The following is a 24,675-nucleotide window of genomic DNA, read 5'->3' as shown; positions in this document are numbered from 1 at the left end:
ACCCCCCATCAAAAGAATGAGGATTGCCTGGCTAGTAGCCCTAGTCAGGTGATGGGTAAAAACATTCCTGAGGGATCTCCTTTACAGGTAGTTAGGGACCTCCCCCAGAGGGATTCTGTTGGGCACAGGCAAACATGGGACCTTAGGGCCCCAAACCTGACCTGTCCCTCCAGTAAGCCCACAAAAGGGACCCAGCCTCCAGCTTTAGGTAGCCAGAGGCTGACCCTGAGAGCACAGTGCAACTCAGTTAAGGAAAGAAAGGCATCCATGGTGGAGGATGATTGGAGGAAGCTGAGGCCTCACTTTGAGGACACTCACTTCAGTACTCCATCTCAACACCAGCCTTTTACTTTGCCAAGACACACCAAAGGTAGAGATTCCCTATGGTGGAGACCCTCTGATACCCTTAGGGTGAGGGATTGCTTAGTGGACCATGAGACAGGGGGTAACCATGCCAGTGCTGGTTCCTCCTTATATGGCCACTTGGGCAATATAGGCTTACCTGGTCAAGGCCAGCCTTATCTCCCTTCGTTTGGGGGGGGGGGGGTTGTGTAGGAAGGTGGATATCTGACTATGGTTACCCCCAAATTTTTGCCTAGTGTCTAGCTGGTTTTTCGACTTAGTTGGCCTGAGATCCTGCCATTCAGGATCTCAGCCTGGCTGTTCTCTCTTTAAAATGGACTCCATGTACCCTAGGTACATACCCAATTGGTTGGATCACCCTGTGAGCCCCTGTACCAGTGTACACTAGGTACCCAGGGCATTGGTGTATCTAAGGCCTGCCAGGGGCTGAAGCATGTATTATGCCACCCCAGGCTTGGCCTAACAAATTTGACACAACTGGCTGATCACTCAGCTGGGGTAAGTTGGTGTAACCACCTCTTACTTAGGTGTAGTATACCTATACCTAACCTTAAATGGGACACATGTTAACCTATAAATCACTCCTATGGCAGGCCTTAACAATCCTGAAGGCAGAGTGCTTGGTTCCATGGGAGATGGTGCTCTGGCATGAGCTGAGCCTGTCTACAGTGGTCGGAACAACTTCCTTCTACTGTTTCCAGATATCGTCATACCATATACTCTTAAGTGCATTATGAACCTCACGGTTAAATGCTATCTTTGGTTTGGCTTTATCAAAACATGTCGAGTAAGGTGTCATACGAATTGGAATACTAACCCCTCGCCAATTCTGGCGACGGGGTTAGCATTCCACCCTTCTAGAGGGACACGACATGTACAGTACATGAAACCCAGGTAAAATCAGACATAGCCTCAGCTCCACAAAATGGATGCTGCCACCACAGACACAAGTCTGCCCTCCTGCTGCTGGGAGTCCTTCCAGCTTGGGAGACGTGGACAAAGGGTTTCCTGCCAGGGGAGGTGCGAGCACCACCCCAGACAGGATTTTGTGTATTGGTCAGGTAGGGCTTGAAAGAAACCAGACATGCCTGAGGCTCACAAGGAGCCTCGGTGCATATGCCAGTTCAATCCGGTCCTGGGGCACACCAGTCCCGGGCCTGGGGCGAGCTGGACAAAGGATTGGGGGTGTAACCACCCCCCTTCATGGTCCCACCCTTAGGGAGGGACCTAGCAGGTAGTCCGGCCCCTAGAATCCGCTTAAAGGTAGGAGCTGTGTCCTAAGACTTCAGACATCCTGGAATCAACTTAACTACAAGAAGAAGACGGGAACTTCGACGCTCTGCCGCACAGAGGACTGAAGCCAATCTCCCCTGTGGTCAGGGAGTGACCACCTTGCTAACGCAAGCACCATCCAGCGAATCAACGTCTGCTTTGCCACCGCCTCCCGCCGGAGCCCGAGCCCAGAGACTGACAAGACCTGGACCTCCAGACCTCTCACCGCCCGATCCACAGTCCCTGAAAAGAAGGAACCCGTGGAGGCACCGAGACACGTGGAGCCAGCCATCTTGAAAAGACCACGACAAGCTGCAAGCGCAACAACCGAGGCTCCCTCCAAGTTGTGCTTTGGGATCTGAGAAGCCCAACCCTCGAGCAGCATCTGCACCAAAGGTGAGCCCTCCAGCATCTCCACGATCTGCGTGGGGCCCTTCTGCATTTTGCCACTCGACGCGCCTAACCGGTTGCTGGCCCGCTGGCTAGTGGCCATCTTGGCGACGAACTTCAAGAAATACACCGCTGGTCTGGTTGCTCCAGACTGGCCCTTGCTCCCCTCCAAGGGAGCAATCCCTCTGACCTTGCTGGTCAGAACCATCAGCTTATTTCGTTTTCCACAACAATTGCTTTTGCCAAGGCTTGTTTGCTTCAATCAAGTCGCCGACACTGCCGACAGCGAGAGCCTGCGTGGGACAGCTCGTGAACCGACTCCTGGACATCGTCGACCTTCAGGGACCGCGTGGCTGCAGAGACAAGCTACACCTTCCTTCCTGTTTGCACCCGACATCGCCTGGTACCCACCTGGTGCCACGCTGGTCACTGGCTAGTGACTGTGAACACTGTCCCCTCTGCTTACAGGTCTTCTACAACTCCGATCCACTCTTGGATCCACCGCATCTCTTCCGGACCGATCGCCTGTAGCATCTTTGTCTTCAGGCTCCATTGAACAGATAGAAGAAACCCGACGCACTTCGAGACCTATGCACCCGCTTCCTGTGGGTGAGGTAAAGCTGGCACTCCGGTGCCCAAGTGTAGAGTATCATCTCTAGTGTCTGTGTTTCCAATCTTGAGTTCATAGTCCATCCGGAAGATCCTTTTTGCAGTAACTTTGTAACTTTTACGCACCCATTGAAAACCTATGGGAGCTCGCGTGTGACTATTTGCTCTGCACACGCAACCCGTGGACCTCCTGGTCACTAACTAAAGTTAGCTCCTTGTAGGCCCAGCGATTCTAGAGGCCCTAGGCCTTTTCCCTTTTCTGTTCGTGGTACTTATACCACTATTTTAGTATATGGTTTGAGCGGCCACCAGGGCCTATCCATATAAAGTGCAACTTCTGTGTATTCTAACGTATTCTTGTTTAACGATTTGTGCTCCTGCGCTCATAAAGAGTCTAGGGGTTACTTTGAGAAATAAATACATATATATTTTGAATATATATCTGTGTGGTGTCCTTTCATTGGTATAAAAGGGGGTTACATTTGGTAAAACAGCCTGCTTAACACGCTTTCACGAGTTTAGCCTCAAAGACTGCTTAGCCTATGCTACCACTAGGGCAGCTAGTCCGAAAAGGTTGACTTACAACCACACCATAAGGGTTGCTTGGCATGGTACAAGGTGGTCACTTTAACTAGTGAACATCATATACCAGGCCAACTTCTCACAAGTACAAACTCTGACCACACAAGACGGTGACCTGTGTGTTAAGAAACACTCCTCTGACACTCCAGGGACAGATGGGCACATGCGGGATGCCTGGTACTGGACCTAGAGAAGGCGTCTGACACCCTAGAATGGGTTGTTCTATTTATTGTACTGCGTAAATATGGATTGGGGGAGGTGTTTCTAGAACTCGTTAAGTTACTATATATGAACCCAACTGCCAGAGTCAAGACAGACCCATATACATTGGAGCGGATCCCCAAAGAGCACGGCACGAGGCACGGCAGCCCACTTTCCCAATTGTTATTTGCACTCACCATTGAGCTGCTGGTGGAGGCGCTTCACAATACTCAAGAGGAGGTGGGAATCCTTTTAGGAGACGGGATTTATACAGTCCCATAATACGCGGATGATCTCCTGGTATGTCTAAAAAATGTGGGTCAGTCATGTGCGGCAATTGAGGCCACTCTGCACGAGTTTGCCTCAGTGTCGGGTCTGAAGGTGAATTGGGAAAAGTCGTGCCTGTATCCCTTCGTAGAGTCTACCCCTAACCCACAATTACTTATTAATGGTAGGGATGTGCGTTGGCAGCTAACAGCATTCCGATATTTGGGTATTTTTTTATATAGGAGTTCGCAGGATCTTCTCGAGGGCAATCTGGTGCGAGCAGTCATGGCGGTAAGGGCGCAGATGGCCTTCTGGAGTACCCTGCCACTTGCGGTTACGGGCAGAAATGCATTGCGAAAAATGGTGGTCCTACCACGTCTGCTTTATTACTTCACAAACTTGCCACTGCATCTTAGACCACAGGTTTAAAAAAAATCTGGAATCAGATATGTGGCATTTTATCTGGCATGGGTCGCGAAGCAGAGTATCATTAGCTAAAATCTATTCACTGACCACTTAGGGAGGCCTCTCATTGCCCAACATGGAGCAATATTATCTGGCAGCACAACTCCAGTTGGTGGCGTGTTGGCTAAGTGCACGCCAACTTGAAGACACAGCAGCGCAGACGCCTGGGCTCACCCGCTCTCAGATAGTAACACTGTTCCATCCGGGTAAGACGGGCAGCGCACCTACATAGTTATTGGTCTGAGTGGCGTATCAATGCTATCGGCGATGTCTTCGCATCACGCACCAAGCAGCACCATATGCACCCTCGCTGTCCATCCTGGGCACACCAAGGAGGCATAGGGTGATAACCAGTGCAAAACATACGCACTGGGAGGAGGCAGATATACAATGTTGGACAGGCCACATGAAGGGCTTGCTCCCTCCCCGCATGACAGGGCCCAAGCCCCGGGCCTACCGGTGTTACCCACAGAAACAACCCGCACCCCGTCTCCCGACGGGACTCCTGCCCCCGGACATCTCCGTATCATGGGGCCAAACCACTACCGGCTCCCTCGCCCGGCCCGGCCGCCATCTTGGACACTGCACCACGAGGCCGCGTGGCCTCAGCTCGACCCTAACCCTGGGCCTGGCCAGGCCCCGACATCCCGGCACCACCATCCACCCAGGAGGTGAGCGGACCACTTGGCAGGTCGATGGGAGAAAGAAGTGTCGATGGCTCTCCCCCGCCAGGTGCCGATCGCCCCCAGCTTCCCCGGGCGCTGGCTCCACCCCCCTGCTGGGTGTCTGGACTCCCTCATTCCGGACCTCCCGACCTCCAAGTGCGAGGGTCCGGACATCAAAGGGCACCAGACCTATAACTGGGGCAGCTCCAGAGCAGGAGGGCAGTTGTATCCTGGAGTCGAGAGACACCGAGAAGAACTCATCCTTGACGGACTACCGGCGCTGCCGTAGCCCTGCCTTGTGAACTGTCGTCCTGCCTGCTGGCGCTGCCGCGGCCTTCTACATCCTCCATCCTCGTCGGGACCTGCTGGCGCTGCCGCGGACCATTGCAACTACCACCTTTGTCGGGACCTGCTGGCGCTGCCGCGGCCCGTTGGAACTACCATCTTTTCCGGGACCTGCTGGCGCTGCCGCGGACCGTTGGAACCACCACCTTTGTCGGGACCTGCTGGCACTGCCGCGGACCGTGTAACGTCCACCTTTCACCGGGACCTGCTGGCGCTGCCGCGGCCCGTCCAGCTAGAACACCGAGCTCGAGGATTGTGAGCTACCCATCATCGCATCTACCAGATTGGTAACCAGACTGTCCCGCTACCCCCTTTCCCAACCAAGAGACTAGAATCGAGGGGACCCCTGAGTCCAGACCTCCTTGTACCATCCTATCGTACCTAAGAGATCGCCTATAAAGAACGTTAAACCTTATCTTTGTGTGGTGTACATCTGTGGGGGGGAAGTTACTCGTCTGTACGATCGCTGGAGACGGCTCTCCCCGGAGACCTCTCCCCTTGTCCTTGGCCGACCCTCCCGGTCCGTCTAACATTGGTGGCCAGCGGCGCGATCCGAATCAACGCGTAATCGTACAGAGAGTAGCTCACCCCACGACAAAACCGCAATGTCAACCAAAGAGAGCGGATCCACCGAGAAATTCCAGATGGAGAAATTGGAAGAGTACAGCCATCGTGAATTAAAACAATTCTGCATAGAACTAGGCATTGCTACCACCGGCCTGAGTACCAAAGACGATTTCAAGCACGCCATTGAGTCGTGGGCAGAAACCGGGGCCGCCAGATCCCCGGGCCAAAACATTGCAGCAGAGAGGAACGCCACGGCTCCTGAGGAGCGAGGATCGGGCCTCTCGCAGGAAGAGATCCAAGAGAGAGAAAAAAACAGGCTACATGAGTTAGAAATGGCACGGCTCAAAATGGACGGTGAACTGAAATTAGCCGAGCAAAAACTGAACCTAGAACATCTGCGGCTCCGAGAAGAACGGGAAGAAAAACAGAGGCAGAGAGAGCTCGAAGAAAAGAGATTAGCATACGAACACGAGCGCAAACTGGCAGAGATAGACCTACGGAAGCAGAACAAAGAACCGGAGGGGCCCGAGCGACCGCGCACCCCGGGAGCGACAGAGAAGAAAGTCCACATCCCCAAGGATGTCGTTCGAGAGTACGTCCGAGAGGACGACATACAACAATGGTTCAAGGCCTACGAGATCGCCATGACCTCCCACCGGATCGATCGAAGTGACTGGGGAGCCGGTCTATGGGGGAGGTTCGTTAACGAAGGCCGCGATGCCCTGCTACAGCTCCCAGACCATCAGATGTCATCCTATGACCACATGAAGGCTGCCCTCCTCACCCGTTATGGGCTCACACCCGAAATGTACCGCCAGAGGTTTCGAGACTGCACCCGGATCCCGGGTACAACTTGGGTGGAATATGTCAACTATTTCAGCCGAGCCTTCGAGGGTTGGATCAAGGGAAGCCACGTAACGACCTACGAGCAACTTTTTAATCTCATGGTGTGGGAGCACCTCTCTAACAACTGCTTCGTCGAGCTCAGGCAGCACCTCCTCGACAGTAAATTGACTGACCCACGGCAACTCGCCGCCGAAGCTGACCGGTGGGAAAGCACCCGAGTGGGCCGGAGAGGGCCGCACGAACAGAACCGGAACAACCAAGGTCAGCACCGTCCCCGAGGAGGTGGAGGACGCCAGGGACGAGGGAGAGACACCGTCCCGGCCGCTCCCGCTGCCAGCACCCCGCCCCCGGCCAGCCGGGGCAACCCCCCGATGCGCCCGGGGTTCCGAGCCAACGTCACGTGTCACCGATGCCAGCGAGTCGGCCACTACGCCAATGACCCGAACTGTCCACAGAACCAAACTCCGAGACCCCGCCAGGTAGCTGCCGCCGCCCTGGGGGGAGAACAAATGTCCGAAGAACCGGAAGGATATGAACAAGCACAGCAAGAGTGGGAACCGGCCGCCATGGTTCTAGCGTGCCTAGGGGGAAGAGACATGGTCCCGCGGGTTCCCCTGCCCGCCAACACCAGAAAATATAGCCAATGGGTGAACATTAATGGACGCCGGGCCGAAGCCCTACGTGACACGGGGGCCAGTGTGACGGCCGTCCGCTGTCACTTGGTAAAACCAGAGCAGATCCTGCCGAACATTCTCTGCCCCGTCCGCTCAGCAGACAATTCAGAGAGCCTATGTCGGATGGCCTGCGTCCCCTTCGAATGGGGAGGAGTCTCCGGCATGTTGAAGGTGACGGTCCGGGATGATGCCCCCGTGGACTGTCTCCTGGGGAATGATCTTGAGAGTTCCCCGTGGGCCGCCGTAGAAAGAAGAGAGCACCTGGGGATGTTGGGCCTCCCGGACTGGGCGTGCGTAACCACCCGGTCCATGGCCGCCCGTGCCATCCCCCGACCAGAAGAACCAGAATGGCCAGCACCTCCTCCCCCGATCGCTCCCGTAGAAGACACCGACAATACCGACCCCCCAGAGCAAACCCCCGAAGGGGTCGCTCAGCCCCAGGACCTTCCCGACCTGGCTCAGTGGCGTCAAGAAGGGGGGCCCACCCAGGAACAGTTCCGTCAAGAACAAAAGACCTGTCCCTCCCTCGAGTGACTCCGCCAGCAAGCCCTCGCCCAAAGCGCAGGGGACACCACCGGAGCCCATTGGATCTATTGGGACAACGACCTATTATACAGCGAACAGAGAATCGCGGAGTTAGGGGCCAGTCGAGTGCTGGTGGTGCCCCTCCGTTTTAGAGACTTCCTGTTAAATTTGGCCCACGATGTCCCCCTGGCTGGACACCTGGGCCAGGACAAAACCTACAGTCGCCTGGTGACCCACTTTTTCTGGCCAAAGATGAGGAACGACGTCCTCAACCACTGCCGGTCCTGCCCCACGTGCCAGGCCAGCGGGAAGAGCGGCCGCAAACTCAAAGCACCTCTGCAACCCTTCCCAGTGGTCACCACCCCGTTCGAGAGGGTGGGAATAGACATTGTGGGGCCCCTGGACCCCCGTACAGCACAAGGACATCGGTTCATCCTGGTACTGGTGGACCACGCCACCCGCTACCCCGAGGCTGTGCCCCTGCGAACTGTAACAGCCCCGGTGGTCGGCCGGGCCTTAATGGGGATCTTCTCCCGGGTGGGCTTCCCCCGAGAAGTCGTCAGCGACAGAGGCACAAACTTTATTTCGAAGTATATGAAGTCCCTCTGGCAACAGTGCGGGGTCACCTACCGATTCACGACCCCCTATCACCCTCAAGGAAATGGACTAGTCGAGCGATTCAACCGCCCGCTCAAGGGAATGATTGGGGGATTGGAAGAGCCCCTCCGTCGCCAGTGGGATGTACTACTTCCGTGCCTCCTCTTCGCCTATCGAGAAGTTCCCCAGAAGTCCCTCGGCTTTAGCCCTTTTGAACTCTTGTACGGGCACCCTGTGCGAGGGCCCCTCAGCCTAGTCAAAGAAGGTTGGGAGATGGCCCCCCTAAAGACCCCTCCAGACGTCTTCAAGTACCTCCTGACCCTACGCAATCAGACCAGGCGATTCCGAGAAGTGGCAAAAGCGAATCTGGAGGACATGAAAAAATGGTACGATCAAAATGCCTCCTCCATCGAATTCGAACCTGGCCAACAAGTATGGGTGATGTCCCCCACCGAACCCTGTGCCTTGCAGGACAGGTGGACGGGGCCCTTCAGGGTGGTCGAACGCAAGAGCCCCGTCACCTATCTCATCGATATGGAGTCTCCCCGGAACCCCCTCCGGGTCCTCCACACCAACAGACTCAAACCCCACTTTGTGCGCTCAGAACTCAGCCTCCTGATGGCTACGGACAGTGGAACAGAAGAAGACTCCGAGCCTCTCCCTGATCTCCTGAAGACTCGGGAGAAAGATGGTTCCGTGGACGGGGTCCGGCTCTCCGATGCCCTCACCCCGGAACAGCGCCAAGGCTGCCGGGACCTCCTGCTGCAGTTTGCTACCTTGTTTTCCCTCACCCCAGGGGTCACCCCCTGGTGCTTGCACGACGTGGACACTGGGGACAGTCCCCCTATCAGACACCGGGCATACCGCGTACCAGATCGGGTACGGGCCTGCATCCAAGAGGAGGTGTCAAAGATGCTCACGCTCGGGGTCATCGAGCCCTCGGACAGCCCCTGGGCCAGCCCGGTCGTGCTGGTCCCCAAAGCTGCTGCCCCCGGCACCACTCCGGAGCTCCGATTCTGCGTCGACTATCGGGGCTTGAATGCTGTCACCAGAACCGACGCTCATCCCATCCCCCGAGCTGATGAATTCATCGACCGCATGGGGGCTGCCCGCTACCTCAGCATCTTCGACCTGACAGCGGGCTACTGGCAGATCGGTCTCACACCCCGGGCCCGAGAACGGTCCGCCTTTTCTACCCCCGATGGCCACTACCACTTCAAAGTCATGCCCTTCGGCATGAAGAATGCCCCAGCTACTTTTCAGCGACTAGTGAACCAGGTCTTGGCGGGGCTCGAGGAGTTCAGCGCCGCCTACCTGGACGATATCGCTGTGTACAGCCGCCACTGGTCCGACCACCTCCACCACCTCCGAGAGGTCCTGCAGGCCCTCCAGCGGGCCGGCCTCACAATCAAGGCCGGCAAATGCCAAATTGGTCAGGGATCCGTGACCTACCTCGGACACCAGGTGGGAAGCGGTCTGGTGGCCCCTCTGCAACTCAAAATCGCTGCCATCCAGTCCTGGCAGCCCCCAGTCACACAGACCGAGGTCCGAGCCTTCTTGGGGCTCACCGGCTACTACCGGCGGTTCGTGAGGGACTATGGCAGCATTGTGGGGCCCCTCACGGGGCTCACCTCCAAGAACCACCCGAAGAAGATCAACTGGACCCCCGACTGTCAGGCGGCCTTCGAGAAGCTGAAAGCCGCCATGTGCACTGCCCCGGTGCTCCAGGCCCCCGACTACAGTCGGGAATTCATTGTGCAAACAGATGCCTCCGACCATGGCATCGGGGCGGTCCTCTACCAGCTGAACCCCGAGGGACTTGACCAACCGGTGGCCTTCATCAACAGACGCCTCCTGGCCCGAGAACGGCGCTGGAGCACCATCGAGAGGGAGGCCTTCGCAGTGGTGTGGGCCCTCAAAAAGCTCCGGCCCTATCTCTTCGGTACCCACTTCCGGGTGCAAACAGATCATCGACCCCTGCAATGGCTAATGCAGATGCGGGGGGAAAACCCCAAACTGTTGCGCTGGTCCATCTCCCTGCAGGGGATGGACTTCACTGTGGAACATCGACCGGACCAAGACCACGCCAACGCAGATGGCCTGTCACACTTTTTCCGCCTCGACGAGGAGAGTCCCCAAGAGGATGGGTGACTCTCCCCGCCTTCAGCTGGGGGGGACGCATGTTGGACAGGCCACATGAAGGGCTTGCTCCCTCCCCGCATGACAGGGCCCAAGCCCCGGGCCTACCGGTGTTACCCACAGAAACAACCCGCACCCCGTCTCCCAACGGGACTCCTGCCCCCGGACATCTCCGTATCATGGGGCCAAACCACTACCGGCTCCCTCGCCCGGCCCGGCCGCCATCTTGGACACTGCACCACGAGGCCGCGTGGCCTCAGCTCGACCCTAACCCTGGGCCTGGCCAGGCCCCGACATCCCGGCACCACCATCCACCCAGGAGGTGAGCGGACCACTTGGCAGGTCGATGGGAGAAAGAAGTGTCGATGGCTCTCCCCCGCCAGGTGCCGATCGCCCCCAGCTTCCCCGGGCGCTGGCTCCACCCCCCTGCTGGGTGTCTGGACTCCCTCATTCCGGACCTCCCGACCTCCAAGTGCGAGGGTCCGGACATCAAAGGGCACCAGACCTATAACTGGGGCAGCTCCAGAGCAGGAGGGCAGTTGTATCCTGGAGTCGAGAGACACCGAGAAGAACTCATCCTTGACGGACTACCGGCGCTGCCGTAGCCCTGCCTTGTGAACTGTCGTCCTGCCTGCTGGCGCTGCCGCGGCCTTCTACATCCTCCATCCTCGTCGGGACCTGCTGGCGCTGCCGCGGACCGTTGCAACTACCACCTTTGTCGGGACCTGCTGGCGCTGCCGCGGCCCGTTGGAACTACCATCTTTTCCGGGACCTGCTGGCGCTGCCGCGGACCGTTGGAACCACCACCTTTGTCGGGACCTGCTGGCACTGCCGCGGACCGTGTAACGTCCACCTTTCACCGGGACCTGCTGGCGCTGCCGCGGCCCGTCCAGCTAGAACACCGAGCTCGAGGATTGTGAGCTACCCATCATCGCAACTACCAGATTGGTAACCAGACTGTCCCGCTACCCCCTTTCCCAACCAAGAGACTAGAATCGAGGGGACCCCTGAGTCCAGACCTCCTTGTACCATCCTATCGTACCTAAGAGATCGCCTATAAAGAACGTTAAACCTTATCTTTGTGTGGTGTACATCTGTGGGGGGGAAGTTACTCGTCTGTACGATCGCTGGAGACGGCTCTCCCCGGAGACCTCTCCCCTTGTCCTCGGCCGACCCTCCCGGTCCGTCTAACATACAAGCATTAGGCGATCTGTACAATGATGGGCAGCTGGTCCCATTCGTGGATCAGGCTGAAGGCTCGGGCCTCCCGCAGGGTCAGTTCCTGCTGCATGCCGCAGTGATGCACACACCGAGCGTGCTGTGGGGGGATATGTCACAGGAACCTACCACTCACCTAACTATACAATATCTGCACGAGCCTGGCACAGGCCGCCATCTTCCCAAGTAGTTTGCGGAATCACTCAGAATCTACACGGTGCCGCAGTTACTTTACCTCCGCGCCCATTGGGATGCTGATCTGGGACGGCCAGTCACAGACCGGGAATGGGAGGGTGTACTTGAGAGTCCCACATGAAGCCCTCGTAACGCCAAATTTTGGCTCATCCAATATTATATCATCCATAGAGCCTATCTGACACCGGAACGAATAAACAAGTATTGTGATCGTACTGACGCCAGATGCGTGAGATGCGATGAGATAGGTGCAGATCTACTGCACATGCTTTGGTCATGCACTGCTATTCAAACGTATAGGAGCACAGTCACCAGCTGTCTAGCCCAGTGCACGGGGCATGTCTTGCACTGGTCATGGGAATTGTGTATTCTGGGGCTGTACCACAGATCACGAAGGTACAAAGTGACGTCCAGGTACATACATTTGGGCCTCATAATGGCCAAGAGCTTACTCATGCACCGCTGGAAGTCCCCTGCCCCCCCCAGTGGCACAGCCTGATATCAATCACTATTGTGTTGGGCGCAGGCGGAAAGTGTAGCGCTCCGCAGAGAAGACGCCATGGGGTTGCGGAGGCAGCCAATGGCGGCGGCGTGGGACGCAATACTGTCAGACTTCCTCACGGTCTGGCATGACCCCTCAGAAGCGTTAGAGGACAAACCTGAAAATGACGGGGGGTAGAGAGGTGAAGGTAACATGTAACATGCGGGAAGAGGATTAGCGCCAAGAATTCTACCAAGGAAGCCCGCATAGGCTCGCGGGTGAGACACTGCTTCTCTCCCCCTCCTCGCTTTCTTTGTCCCTCTCACTCCCTTCTTTCTCCCAAACCTGCCCCATTCCCCCCCCCCCCCTCCCATTCCTCTGTGAGCCCCAGCCCTTCCCTCTCAACCTCCTTCCTCCCTCTCCACTCTCCCAGATTCATATGGAGCCCCCAGGCTTCGCAGCAAGCCATTCAAATCATGGGCATTGTGCATGGACAGGCATAAGGAGTTAAACACACACCACAAAATGACAAAGTGGGTGGATGGGATAGAACAACAAGATGAAGTAAGAGTGGTCAAGATACACGTAGTGATGCGCTGATGTAAAGTAAATGTTCCAGGAGGCAAGGCGCAATATTATGTTTTATTTATGTTAAGTTGGTTAAAGTCAAAATCTACATCAACTGCTGATACACTGAAGTTGTAGACGATACCGACTAAAGGTGTGTAACGCCATATTTGCATTGTTGATGTAAAGCTAAAGTGTAAATAACATTGAATAACAGATGTATTGGATGTAATGTAAAGTACAAAATATAATTAAAAAAACAAATTTAAACAAAAAAAAGAACAACTCCTCTGACCTCACAAGATGGTGACCAATGTGTTAACAATAGCAACTCTGACCAAACAAGACGGTTACCAATGTGTTAACAATACAAACTCTGACCTCACAAGACGGTGACCAATGTGTTAACAATAGCAACTCTGACCTCACAAGACGGTGACCCATGTGTTTAGAATAACACACCTGACCTCACAAGACGGTGACCAATGTGTTACCAATACAAACTCTGACCTCACAAGACAGTGACCCATGTGTTAAGAATAGCACTGCTGTCTTCACAAGATGGTGACCAATGTGTTACCAATACAAACTCTGACCTCACAAGACAGTGACCCATGTGTTAAGAATAGCACACCTGACCTCACAAGACGGTGACCAATGTGTTAACAATACAAACTCTTATCTCACAAGACAGTGACCAATGTGTTAAGAATAAAAACTCTGATCTCACAAGACAGTGACCCATGTGTTAAGAATAGCACTGCTGTCTTCACAAGATGGTGACCAATGTGTTACCAATACAAACTCTGACCTCACAAGACAGTGACCCATGTGTTAAGAATAGCACACCTGACCTCACAAGACGGTGACCAATGTGTTAACAATACAAACTCTTATCTCACAAGACAGTGACCAATGTGTTAAGAATAAAAACTCTGATCTCACAAGACAGTGACCCATGTGTTAAGAATAGCACTGCTGTCTTCACAAGATGGTGACCAATGTGTTACCAATACAAACTCTGACCTCACAAGACAGTGACCCATGTGTTAAGAATAGCACACCTGACCTCACAAGACGGTGACCAATGTGTTAACAATACAAACTCTTATCTCACAAGACAGTGACCAATGTGTTAAGAATAAAAACTCTGATCTCACAAGACGGTGACCAATGTGTTAACAATACAAACTCTTATCTCACAAGACAGTGACCAATGTGTTAAGAATAAAAACTCTGATTTCACAAGACGGTGACCAATGTGTTAAGAATAGCACTGCTGACCTCACAAGATGGTGACCAATGTGTTACCAATACAAACTCTGACCTCACAACACGGTGACCCATGTGTTAAGAATAGCAACTGTGACCTCACAAGATGATGACCAATGTGTTAACAATACAAACTCTGACCTCACAAGACGGTGACCAATGTGTTAACAATACAAACTCTAACCTCACAAGACGGTGACCAATGTGTTAACAATACAAACTCTGACCTCACAAGACGGTGACCCATGTGTTAAGAACTACTCCTCTGACCTCACAAGACGGTGACCCATGTGTTAAGAACTACTCCTCTGACCTCACAAGGCGGTGACTCATGTGTTAAGAATAACAATTCTTTGGGGCGGATTTACTAACAATTTGCACCAGATTTGCATCACAAAAGTGGCGCCACACCGTAACACTTTATGTACGCTGGAGAGTAGTCCTAAGGTAACGCACAGAGAGGAAGTGCTGTTTCCATTGCTTTACGCCAACGCTTTACGTCAAGAGGCCACCAGTGGTTGGTACATGCGCGCTCCCATGCAGCCACCCATGGGTTTGAGGCAGAGCCCTATCCTAGGCTTTAAGTGGGCCGGGTCTGTCCGGGTCTGGCCCTATCTACTAGAAATAAATACAATGTAACGCCTCTCTGGGTCAAAGGTACTAACTGTTGGTGCATCACAGCGCAGTTTCCCTGCAGCGTTGTGTCAAAGGACAGAGAAAGCAGCATACCTCGACGTGGCGCTGTTTCTCTCTCCACCCCCTGCCACCCTGGTGCCGCGCGCCAATGCACACACCCTAGCACCGTAGGGCACCCTGTGTGCATGACGTCAAGCATAGGATTTGCAGTGTTGGTGGAAGTTGGCAGATTTCAGGAAAAAGCTATTTATTTGACGTGTGTGCACTCCCTTATTGACGCGTTTCAATAAAACGCATTCGATTCGGCCATGAAGACGTGGAAGGTGACGTCGCTAAATGCATGGATCGGTTTGTACTTTTGATATATGTTTTATGGCTATTCATTAAAAGCCCTCATACAGTAATGTAGGACTGCCTAATCGATGCCTTCCTGTTCCGCTGCTTGACGTGATGTGTTACTCTTGTTACGGCTTCGAGTAAATACATTTCCTTGTGTGCCTTGACCCTGGGGTCGGATCCCTGGGTCCGAGTCCTCGAGGAGGGGGTTCGGGAGGCGCCTCCCCCCACCCCCAGCCGGCGCACTCTGTTTCAGCCCACAGACAGCAAGAGAAGGACTTTCATACAAGTTTGTAAGAGCGCCCCCGTACCCCGGCTCCGCGGTGTGAGTTATCGTCAAAGGCTTTCCCGCCTCGCGCTCGGATTCCGAGAAAATAAAAAAGAAAATTGATTCGTTTCCTGCCGGGGCCTCCTTATCGGGCCGCGGAGGAAGAAAGGGGCCGAGGGATCAGAGATGAGAAAAGAGGCCTCGATGAAGGGTGCGATGGGAAATAGACAACCCGCCAGAGCCCCGCCCCCTGGGGGGAAGAGACGTTTGCATCCGCGTCGGATCTGAGATCTGGCGAGGGACGAGGCCGCGGGGGGGGAATGAGATTCATCAGCGGCTCCTCGAAACCGGGGGCACCAGACCTCGAGGAGCTGAGGCCGCAGCAGCCTGGTGTGGAGAGAGAAGAAGGACAGAGGGGAAAGAGAAAGGAGGCGAGAACGCGCAAGATTGAGGTGGAAGAGGAAGAGATAGAAGGCGAAGAGAGGAAGATGAAGGGAAGCGATATAGCAGGAGAAAGTAGGGGAGAAGCAGTGCTTAATTTGTAAAAAAGAAAACAAAAATGACGTTCCAGGGCCCTCGCCAGGAGGCCACTGCAGGCTGCACCACCCAGTGCCCCGGCCAGGCTGCCAATGACAGTGCCAACTCAACTGCTCACCATATCACTCCTACGAGTGAGACAGTTCAAAATATCCCAGGCCCCCAAAACTATAAGAATGGCTGTAGGCAGAAAGCAGTTAATAGTCATTTTAATGAATATTGAATTAATAAACAACTGTTGTTGTGCTCATCTTAAAATTAGGCAGACAGCGCCACCATGTGGCAGACTGTTACAAGTCCCAGTGTTGACAATTAAGTGACCCGCAGAGTACCAGAAATTCCTGGCTAAATTAAGCACTGAGCGCTGAGATATTTGGGCCCTTCTACTCGTTGCTTGGGAACAGGCTTCCTGAAGCCTCAATGCTGTGGACGTAGAAGAGCCGGTTTCTTGGAGCGCGCAGCCTGTCTTGGAGGAACCTGCCCCGAAGAGCTCGAACATTAATGGGTCTGAGGAGAGCCAGTGCCCAGAGGCAGCCAGTCAGTCAAGAAGAATGTTTATTTAGGCCTTGGTCTTTAACCAATGTAAAACCACACGGGCGTTAAGACCGTGCCCAGATGGAGCATCTCAGAGATGGCTAAAAGTGGCTTGGGTCAGTGGAATTTCTTCTGTGGATTTCTCGACTTATCCTACAAACATTTTTGAACCTCGGAGACTCTCTGTGTGAGCAAGTCACTGAACGGAGCACACCTTGCAGAACTGCAGCAGCAGCCGGGGTCTTCCACACAGCTGCAGCCCCACGTCTTTGACCATCAGATGCCCTTAAAAGTTTAACTCGTTCTACGGCCTCCGCCAGACGGTCACACATTCCTCAATGCATGAGGCAGACATGTCTTCTTTTCGCCTTACTTACCTTGCAAGTTCTCTCCCTGCGATAGATCCTTGTGCACTGTTGTTGGTGCAAGTCATAAAGCCCCAAGCTTCAGACTCCACATCTTACCGTTGTGAAGAAGCAGCACCTATACTAGGAATGTGTCCGGGGCCATCAAACCTATCGGCACTTTTTTTTTGCAGTTTCATATAGCGTGAACTCAACCCAAAGTATTGGAGCGCGTACATGAGCACTAGTTACGTTACACAAGGACACATTAATTTTTTATGGGCACAGGGAAATTAAGCGAATCATGGGATGTTGACCCTACACCGAGATTCAAACCTGGTTTCCCAGCTCCAAATTCGGCAGCTTTGGCCTAACGGCACATCTGACAGCTTTACCCATGCTCCTCCCAATTCATCAGTAGCCTGAAGTCCAAATGAAATCCACTGCCACATCCACCCATGACCAAGGCTTGCCACAGAAACGGCAAACACAAGATGATGGACGGAGTGCTGAAACTTTTCAACCACTCACCCCCAGTCACGGATCTGGATTTAATCCATCATTCTTTTGCTCACTATAACACCCCAGTTTGAACCCTGCCATATACAAATCAGCCATGACACTGCTCCTCATGGGAACAGTCCAGACCGAACTGCCAGGCCCGGTCCTCCCTGGACCGGAGACAAGCATCCTAGGACCAGTTTCAGGGTATGTCACCCTTCATGAGCCAGGATAGCTTGAATCCAGTGGCACAGCGAGCAAGGGACCCATGTGTTGTGAAAAATATAACTAAAGAAGCTGACGTCCACCAAACGTCACTGTGATTGTTATATTCCATATAGGTAACCTATATATTTGCGCAGGTAACATTGCAACCTTTCACCTACATCCTTCCCTACATTACATACCGGTTCATAGGGACTGACCTTTTACCTAGATACGACACTGCATTCAGAACGCAGGTTTTTCCCTCGTTCGAAACTCATACATTATGCATGAGGCTTCATGGAAGCACAGCAGGACTACCATCTCCTGTATAATATCTCTGTATAAAGTTCAGGCCCAACGTCATCCTTTAGGCCGACACCGTAACACAGCAAGGTAGGACCCCTGGGGAGACCTATGGGTATATATACATCATGTCTTGCTTAGAAGGATAGAGGAGACCGAAGCTTCCCGGCTGACACACTGACCAGAGACGCTGAGGTTCCTGCATGCAGATGCTCCAGCTCGCAATGGTCTAACCTCCCTTGCAGGTGTCCAACTCGAGACCAGGACGTGGTTCCACAGTCTCTCACTTCAGGTAATGGGGATGGCTAGATCCTAGAGGGATTCTTGGATGCTAGGTACATTTAGGTACATCTAATTAGGGAGGGATTGTAGGAGTTTGCACCTTTTATCATGTGTTTTATATACGTGTATGTAAACGTGATTATTGCAAGATGGTAGAGCTTTAGCATCCCTTTCCTTTCGTAGTACTTCTAATCATATATCTCTGCTACTGTCTAATGGTTGTTGCGGTTCATCTATTCTACACTAGAATAACAACTGTTCAATAAACTCTTATTGAAAACCCCCAGCCTGTTTATTCTATGTATCTCTCTGAGACAGACTAAGAGAGCACAAGTGACTGAGTGAAAGGTAGTATATTGTTTCCATGGTCCTGAGGGATCAGGGCTGTCATGTTCTGGGGTTGCCAGAATCTATTCTCTCCTTGGTAAGAGAAGATTATAGTGGCACTGTGAGCTAAATGATACAGACAGGCTAACATATCCGTTGGGGGTGCACAGAATCAGTCTGCCACCAGTCCCATAGTTTATGTTATCCAAATGCGCAGATCCTGTATAGGTTATATAGGAACTACACAACATGATAGATCAAGGCTTTCAGTCCTTCTCCTGAACTGCATACAGAGCTGCAAGCTCAAGTACAGGCAGTAGGAATTTTATTTTGACTAGCTGTTCACGTTCGGCTTTTTTTATTCTGAAGACATCAATCCATACTGCTGCTAAACTGATTCAAGTCGAGGCATATTGTAAAACACTTGAACAGAGCCTCAGGCTCAGTTTTAGGATTATATCCAGGTAATTGACAAATAACATACAGTCTCATACGTTTCAAGAAGAACCAGAAGGAGGGGCTTATTGAAACTTGGGAATACGCCTGGGTGGATTAAATTGGATCAACTTCGAATGAAAGACTTTACTGTAATTCGAGAACCAACAAACTCTCCATTTTTAGGTCTCAGCTAGACAGCGCCTGCACTGTCTCGAAGAAACATGTTGTATATACTTTGTGGGTTTCAGCCCGCCCATAGGCTTCCATTTGCTCTCTCCATCGTCGCTCTCATATTCCGTCTCCCCATTTGTCCACGGCATGCATTTGTTATGCTTCTTCCTATTCTTAGCCCTCCGCAAGAGCATGGACCAATTACACTATGCCTCCACTGTTTCCATTTTAGGATCTGTTTCAGTATCTATGTTTTTCCTTGTTAAAGGGCACATACCACGAGCACGCGTGTTTTCACTCACTGCACAAAGCTCCTCTGTAAACAGGCCTGTAAGGCTTGGTCTCCTATTCTCAAATTTGCTGTGTATTCAAAGATTGAGATCAAATATCAGATGCTGTTTTCTGAGGGCATGTTTTGCACATGATTGGTGCCCGTCAACAAGCAGGTCTGGCTTCTGTATGATACACTTGCAATTCTGAGTGCCTGTGATTTTCTTTCAAAACACGTGGCTAACTCAAACTTCTATCACTTCATTTTTTATTTGGGTACATGTTTACAACAAAATCAAGCGATGGATGCAAAGCTTTTGTTTAAGCGCATGTTGTAAAAGTAATAAATAAAATGTAAATGTTGCACTGGCAGATCAAAGTTAAATACTTTCAAAATACTGCATTTATTTTTTATTTTGTTTTGCCGGTGCAACATTTCTTTTAATTCTGAGTACATGTGATGTAATTGCAAAACATACGCTTAAATAAAGATCTTTTAATCCTTTCTGTAAACAGGCCTGTAAATCTTGTTATCATCATGTCACATTTGCTATACATTCAAAGACCGAGGTCAAATGCCAGAAGCTGTCTTCCGAGGGAACTTGTTAAGCTATTTTATACATGATTGGTGTACGTCAACACTCAGGTCTGGCATCGTTGTGATATACTCGTAATTCTACATGCCTGTGGTTGACTTTCAAAACACGTGGCTAAATCACACTTTTATCACTTCAATTTAAAGACTTTATCTGATTGCGTGAGTACAAACAAAATCAAGCGAAGCAAAGCTTTTTTTTTAAGCACATGTTGTAAATGTAGTTCACACGCATTCATAATTAAATGTAATGTTGCACCAGCAAATCAAAGTCAAATGCTTTCAACATACTGCATTTATATTTTATTTTGATTTGCCGGTGCAACATTACTTTCAATTCTGAGTGCATCTGATTTAATTGCAAAACATGGGCTTAAACAAAGGCTTTTAATCGCATGATTTCCTTTGTAAATACATCCCCAAATAAACTCATTCCATTGCAGTGATAGAAGCGTGTTTTAGGTGTTTGTTTTGGGCCCAATCATAATTAAAATAGTTTCACCAGCAAATCAGGACACAAGTAAGCGCACTGATTTGCCAGTGCAACAATACATTTAATTCTATTTTACCTACAAAATACTCGCTTAAGAAAAGGCTTCACACTGGTTTCATATTTCAGGTTTCAGACATGCACTCACATAAAGCCTCTATGAAATACACAGAAGTGCGAGTTCACGTTGACATCTCCCCATGACATATTATTGTACCATGCCTGCGCGCTTGATTTTCAAATCTCACATCCATCAAGTTAAAGGTTGACCATCGCATGCAAACGACAGTGACTACATTATATTTGCCAACATACATTTCCTTTATATACCTTTTATTAATCTCTTTCACTTGATGGAACAAGAAATATATAGTATAAACAAGCATACTCAGTAGGAACATATACATTGTTCCATGCATGCAAGGAGACCACACTAACCAAAAACAATTGCTTAAATGATGTCAATAATGTAAATAACATTGTTATTACATTGTCATTACATGATGCCATTTGTACGCGGAGAACTGCTGTGGAGATGTTACTTCGCTATGTTTATGCATGTCTGCTGTGCTGCTTTCAGTTCACGGGCCCCCAGAGGGGCGAGGGCACATAACACTCACCGCTGGTGACACTGCGAGGAGGGCAGGACCCACCTGGCACCGAGTGCACATGGCTGCGCTGATGTGCCATTAGCATTGACAATACATTGAAAAGACCATTTAGGCATTAACATTGACAACCCCCACAACTCTCAGTTTGCCGAGACCTATTGGCTTTGCCAATACCTGGTTACGGTGTGAGTTCAAGCTGCTTCACCTACTAAATTTGCCCCAAAAAGTTTTTGATTAGCTGCATCAGGTGCCCATCTCTAATTTAATTAAAATGTCATGGTGGATTAACCTATGTATGAAGAACTTCTTATGTTTTATCTGTCGAATCTTTATAATTTCATCGAATCGATTTGCTGCATCATGTCATGCTACAGAAAAGTGTACATTACTGTGTAGGAATCCAGTGGACTTACCTGTAAAAAACCTCCGACAAACTCCTTCACTCCTAATCTTCAGGGTCAATCAGAAGACCCTTCTCTTCAAGCAACACCTCACCCACATGGAAACCCTCTGGATGAGGGACCTCAGCTAGCAATCCCTTCTTGCCCTCCGCCACCCCCTACTGCCTACCCTTTAGTACCCTACCCTGTACCCACTACCCTTGGTACATCACTCTGTTGCTGTGCAGCTTGGTTTGCACTTTGTCAATCTCCATGCATGCATACCTACAGGGATGTTTGATGCCAGATATATGTAGGTGTGGAGTAATCTTGGTGTAAGAGCAAAGGTGATGCTGCAGGCTCTGTATAAGACATGAACCCCTTGGGCTTGGTAGCCCCTTTTTGAGTCTGTTACATGTAGAGTTTTTTGTTGTTTTTTGAGCAAGATAGGAAAGGAGGAAGGAACAATCGGGGCAGGAAGGTACAAAGAGTTGCATGCTCCTCAGCCCAACATATTGCCAGCCTAGAAAGCTGCTCTTTCCTGAGAGCAACCTCCCTTACCTGATCATCTTCTGCTTGTTGGGGTCGTAGAGGGCCATCAAGAGCTCCGCCTCTTCGCCGATTTTGCACACGAAGTTTCTGACACATAGGTAAATGCTGTGTGAAGGGGACAATGCGAAGCGATTCATCTGGTAGAATTCACTCTGCTTGTTACACTAAGTACAGGAGAGAAAAAGACAGAAAAAATTGGAGATTTTATCTCTGAGATTGCATGTTTCACTCTGTGCCGAAGGTGCTCGTTATCGGCTTTTATCGCCACGAAGCGCCTCGCCGACACATATCACAAAGACATATGCGAGTTGTTACAGTCTTAAATGCACTTTTTCTGCACTTATCACATAATGGACCCAATCTGTCTCATTCTTAAGATCTCCTCTGGATACGGACGGCCACGATTATCTACGCGTATCGCTCATACAAGCTAGAGAAGGATATATAAGTGCACTGCAGTATACCATGCACTCCATATGAGGACATGTGTCACATGCTTTGTCTTAGGGAAAACAATAGCCATATGTATCCACCGATTCACCAGGGATAGAAATGTGTTTTGTGGGGCCCAGTAATGAAGGGCGTGTGCGTATAATGTGGTCGAGTTATGAAGGGCACACGCAAAGATTTTCTGATGGCTAATTTGCATCTCCAAACCTAACTGTGGAAGTACACAAACAGGCACACGCATCAAAGCTTTTTGCGATAGCAAATGGTGCGAATCGCAAAAATCAGCCGTTTGGGATAGCAAAATTAGCTTTTGCGATGCATGAAACAACTTGTCATTTGCAATTTAAAAAATCGCAATTATTTGTGGTTTGTTAAATTGCAATTGCATGTAAGGAATGGCAAATTGCGATTCCTTAAATGCAATGCAAGATGCCTTTTAAAATAGCGATTTCGCTATTTGGGCCCGCTATTTTCCGCAAAATCATACCAGATGGTAAATCGCGGAAACTTTTAAAAATGTACTAAAGTGCATTTTTTAAAGTTGTATGTTACACACACGCATGCCCTTGGGACATGTGTGTGCGCAACATATGTTCACAGATCGATTTCAGGGGTGCAACAGGGTGTCCTTTTGACACCCTTGCACCCTTGAAATTGCGCATGCAATTTCCCATTCATTCCTTTTGCGACTCACAATTTGCGACTCACAAATAAGCTTTTGCAAGTCCTTAATTGCGATTCCTTAATAATCGCAATTAATGACTCTCAAAATCCTACCTTGGTGCATGTGCCTGTAAAAATATAAATTTATCAAATACGTTTTGTTAAGTGACTTTGTGTTTTTTCTTGGGTGTGAAGTGAAACGCTTATATTTAAAATATTCAATCCAATGGGATGGGTGATGGGGCACGGTCTACCTCAATGGACGATTCATAAACGGAAGCATCACCAAGACGCAGTAGCTCATTCCTGTGTCCCCACAACTGAGGTTGGTGTTTGTGAATCCACAGGCATTACAACAATCAGTCCTGACACCTGTGTGACTACAAGGATGCTCATCTCTAAGAGACCTCTAGCTGAGGTCTTTGTTTGCATTATACCACCTCTATATTCATTCATTCATTCACGGTGCAAGAATGGTCAACCCACCACTCTCAGAGTTAATGAACATAAATTACACTTGTCGATTTAACACTTCATATATATACCCTTTGTGAATCAAAAGAGAACAAAGAGAAGATACAATAGACTCCGGTCTGGGAGCGCGTGGGTACACTATGGACGGGTCATGCTAGACTTACTGTTGCAAGTGCTAGAAGTACTAGTAAAAATAGAGGTGGAGCTAGCAGTAGTTCTTAGTGCGGATGGTCATTCTAATACTAAAGAAAGCAGAACTAGGTTCTGTACTATTAGCACTACTAGTAGATTACTTTGAACACTACTTCTGACAGAAGAAGGAGTCGTAGAAGTAGTTGTAATAAAGGTTTGACCCATATTGTTTCCAGTAGTCCTAATACCAGTGTAAATGGTCATAGTTATATTTTGAATTGCATTACTAGTAGTTCCTGGGCTGTAGAAGCATTGTATCGGTATAATTAGTACTACTGGAGAGGATACCAAAAGAAGCGGCACTAGGAGCATTAAGTGCTGTAGTAGTGAGTCTAGTAGAGGTTCTTTGGGATACAGTAGGGATAGTAGTTGCATAAGACTAAATTATGGTAAGAAACTATTGCCTATGTTAAATGTTAAGTATCTGATTTTTTTCTTTTTCTTTTCAGAGTTCAGATGAATTGTGACTCTTTGGAGATGAATCGATCTAGTGGTGCTCTCGCCGGTAATGAACTTTTTAGATTAAGCCGACTCAATATATTTGGTCTTCGATGCAAATGACCTCTATGGAGATGACTTGATGTAGTGGGGCTCTCAATGCTCATAGACTTTTTAAAAGAAGCCGACCCAATGATTTGGTAGTGGATGAATTGGGACTTTTTGGAGATGACTTGATGTAGTGCGGCTCTCAATGATGGTAATGGACTTTTTAGATTAAGCTGTTTGGTCTTCGATGCATATGGACTCTCTGGAGATGACTCGATGCAGTGGGCCTCTCACGAGCTAGCCACTTTAAAAAAAAACAAAGTGGAAAACATCTATAACTCACTACACAATTATCCCGGAGACAACCCTGAAGGGAGACATGACAGCT

At 50.5% G+C, this 24,675-nt stretch overlaps 1 protein-coding gene across 1 annotated transcript in view; it reads right to left on the bottom strand.

Moving 5' to 3' along the window:
* LOC146863455 (dedicator of cytokinesis protein 2-like) overlaps nt 1–24,675 on the bottom strand; it is a 2,657,619-nt gene that overhangs the window by 2,326,528 nt on the left and 306,416 nt on the right. The window contains exon 8 of the mRNA XM_085642885.1: nt 22,032–22,186. Within this exon, the coding sequence (XP_085499011.1) occupies nt 22,032–22,186 (155 nt within the window). The remainder of the gene's footprint in view (nt 1–22,031; nt 22,187–24,675) is intronic.

The sequence above is a fragment of the Triturus cristatus genome, chromosome 2_2 (genome assembly GCF_964204655.1).
Source record: "Triturus cristatus chromosome 2_2, aTriCri1.1, whole genome shotgun sequence".
NCBI classification, from domain to species: Eukaryota; Metazoa; Chordata; class Amphibia; order Caudata; family Salamandridae; genus Triturus; species Triturus cristatus.
This window is presented reverse-complemented; position numbering and strand designations above follow the sequence as displayed.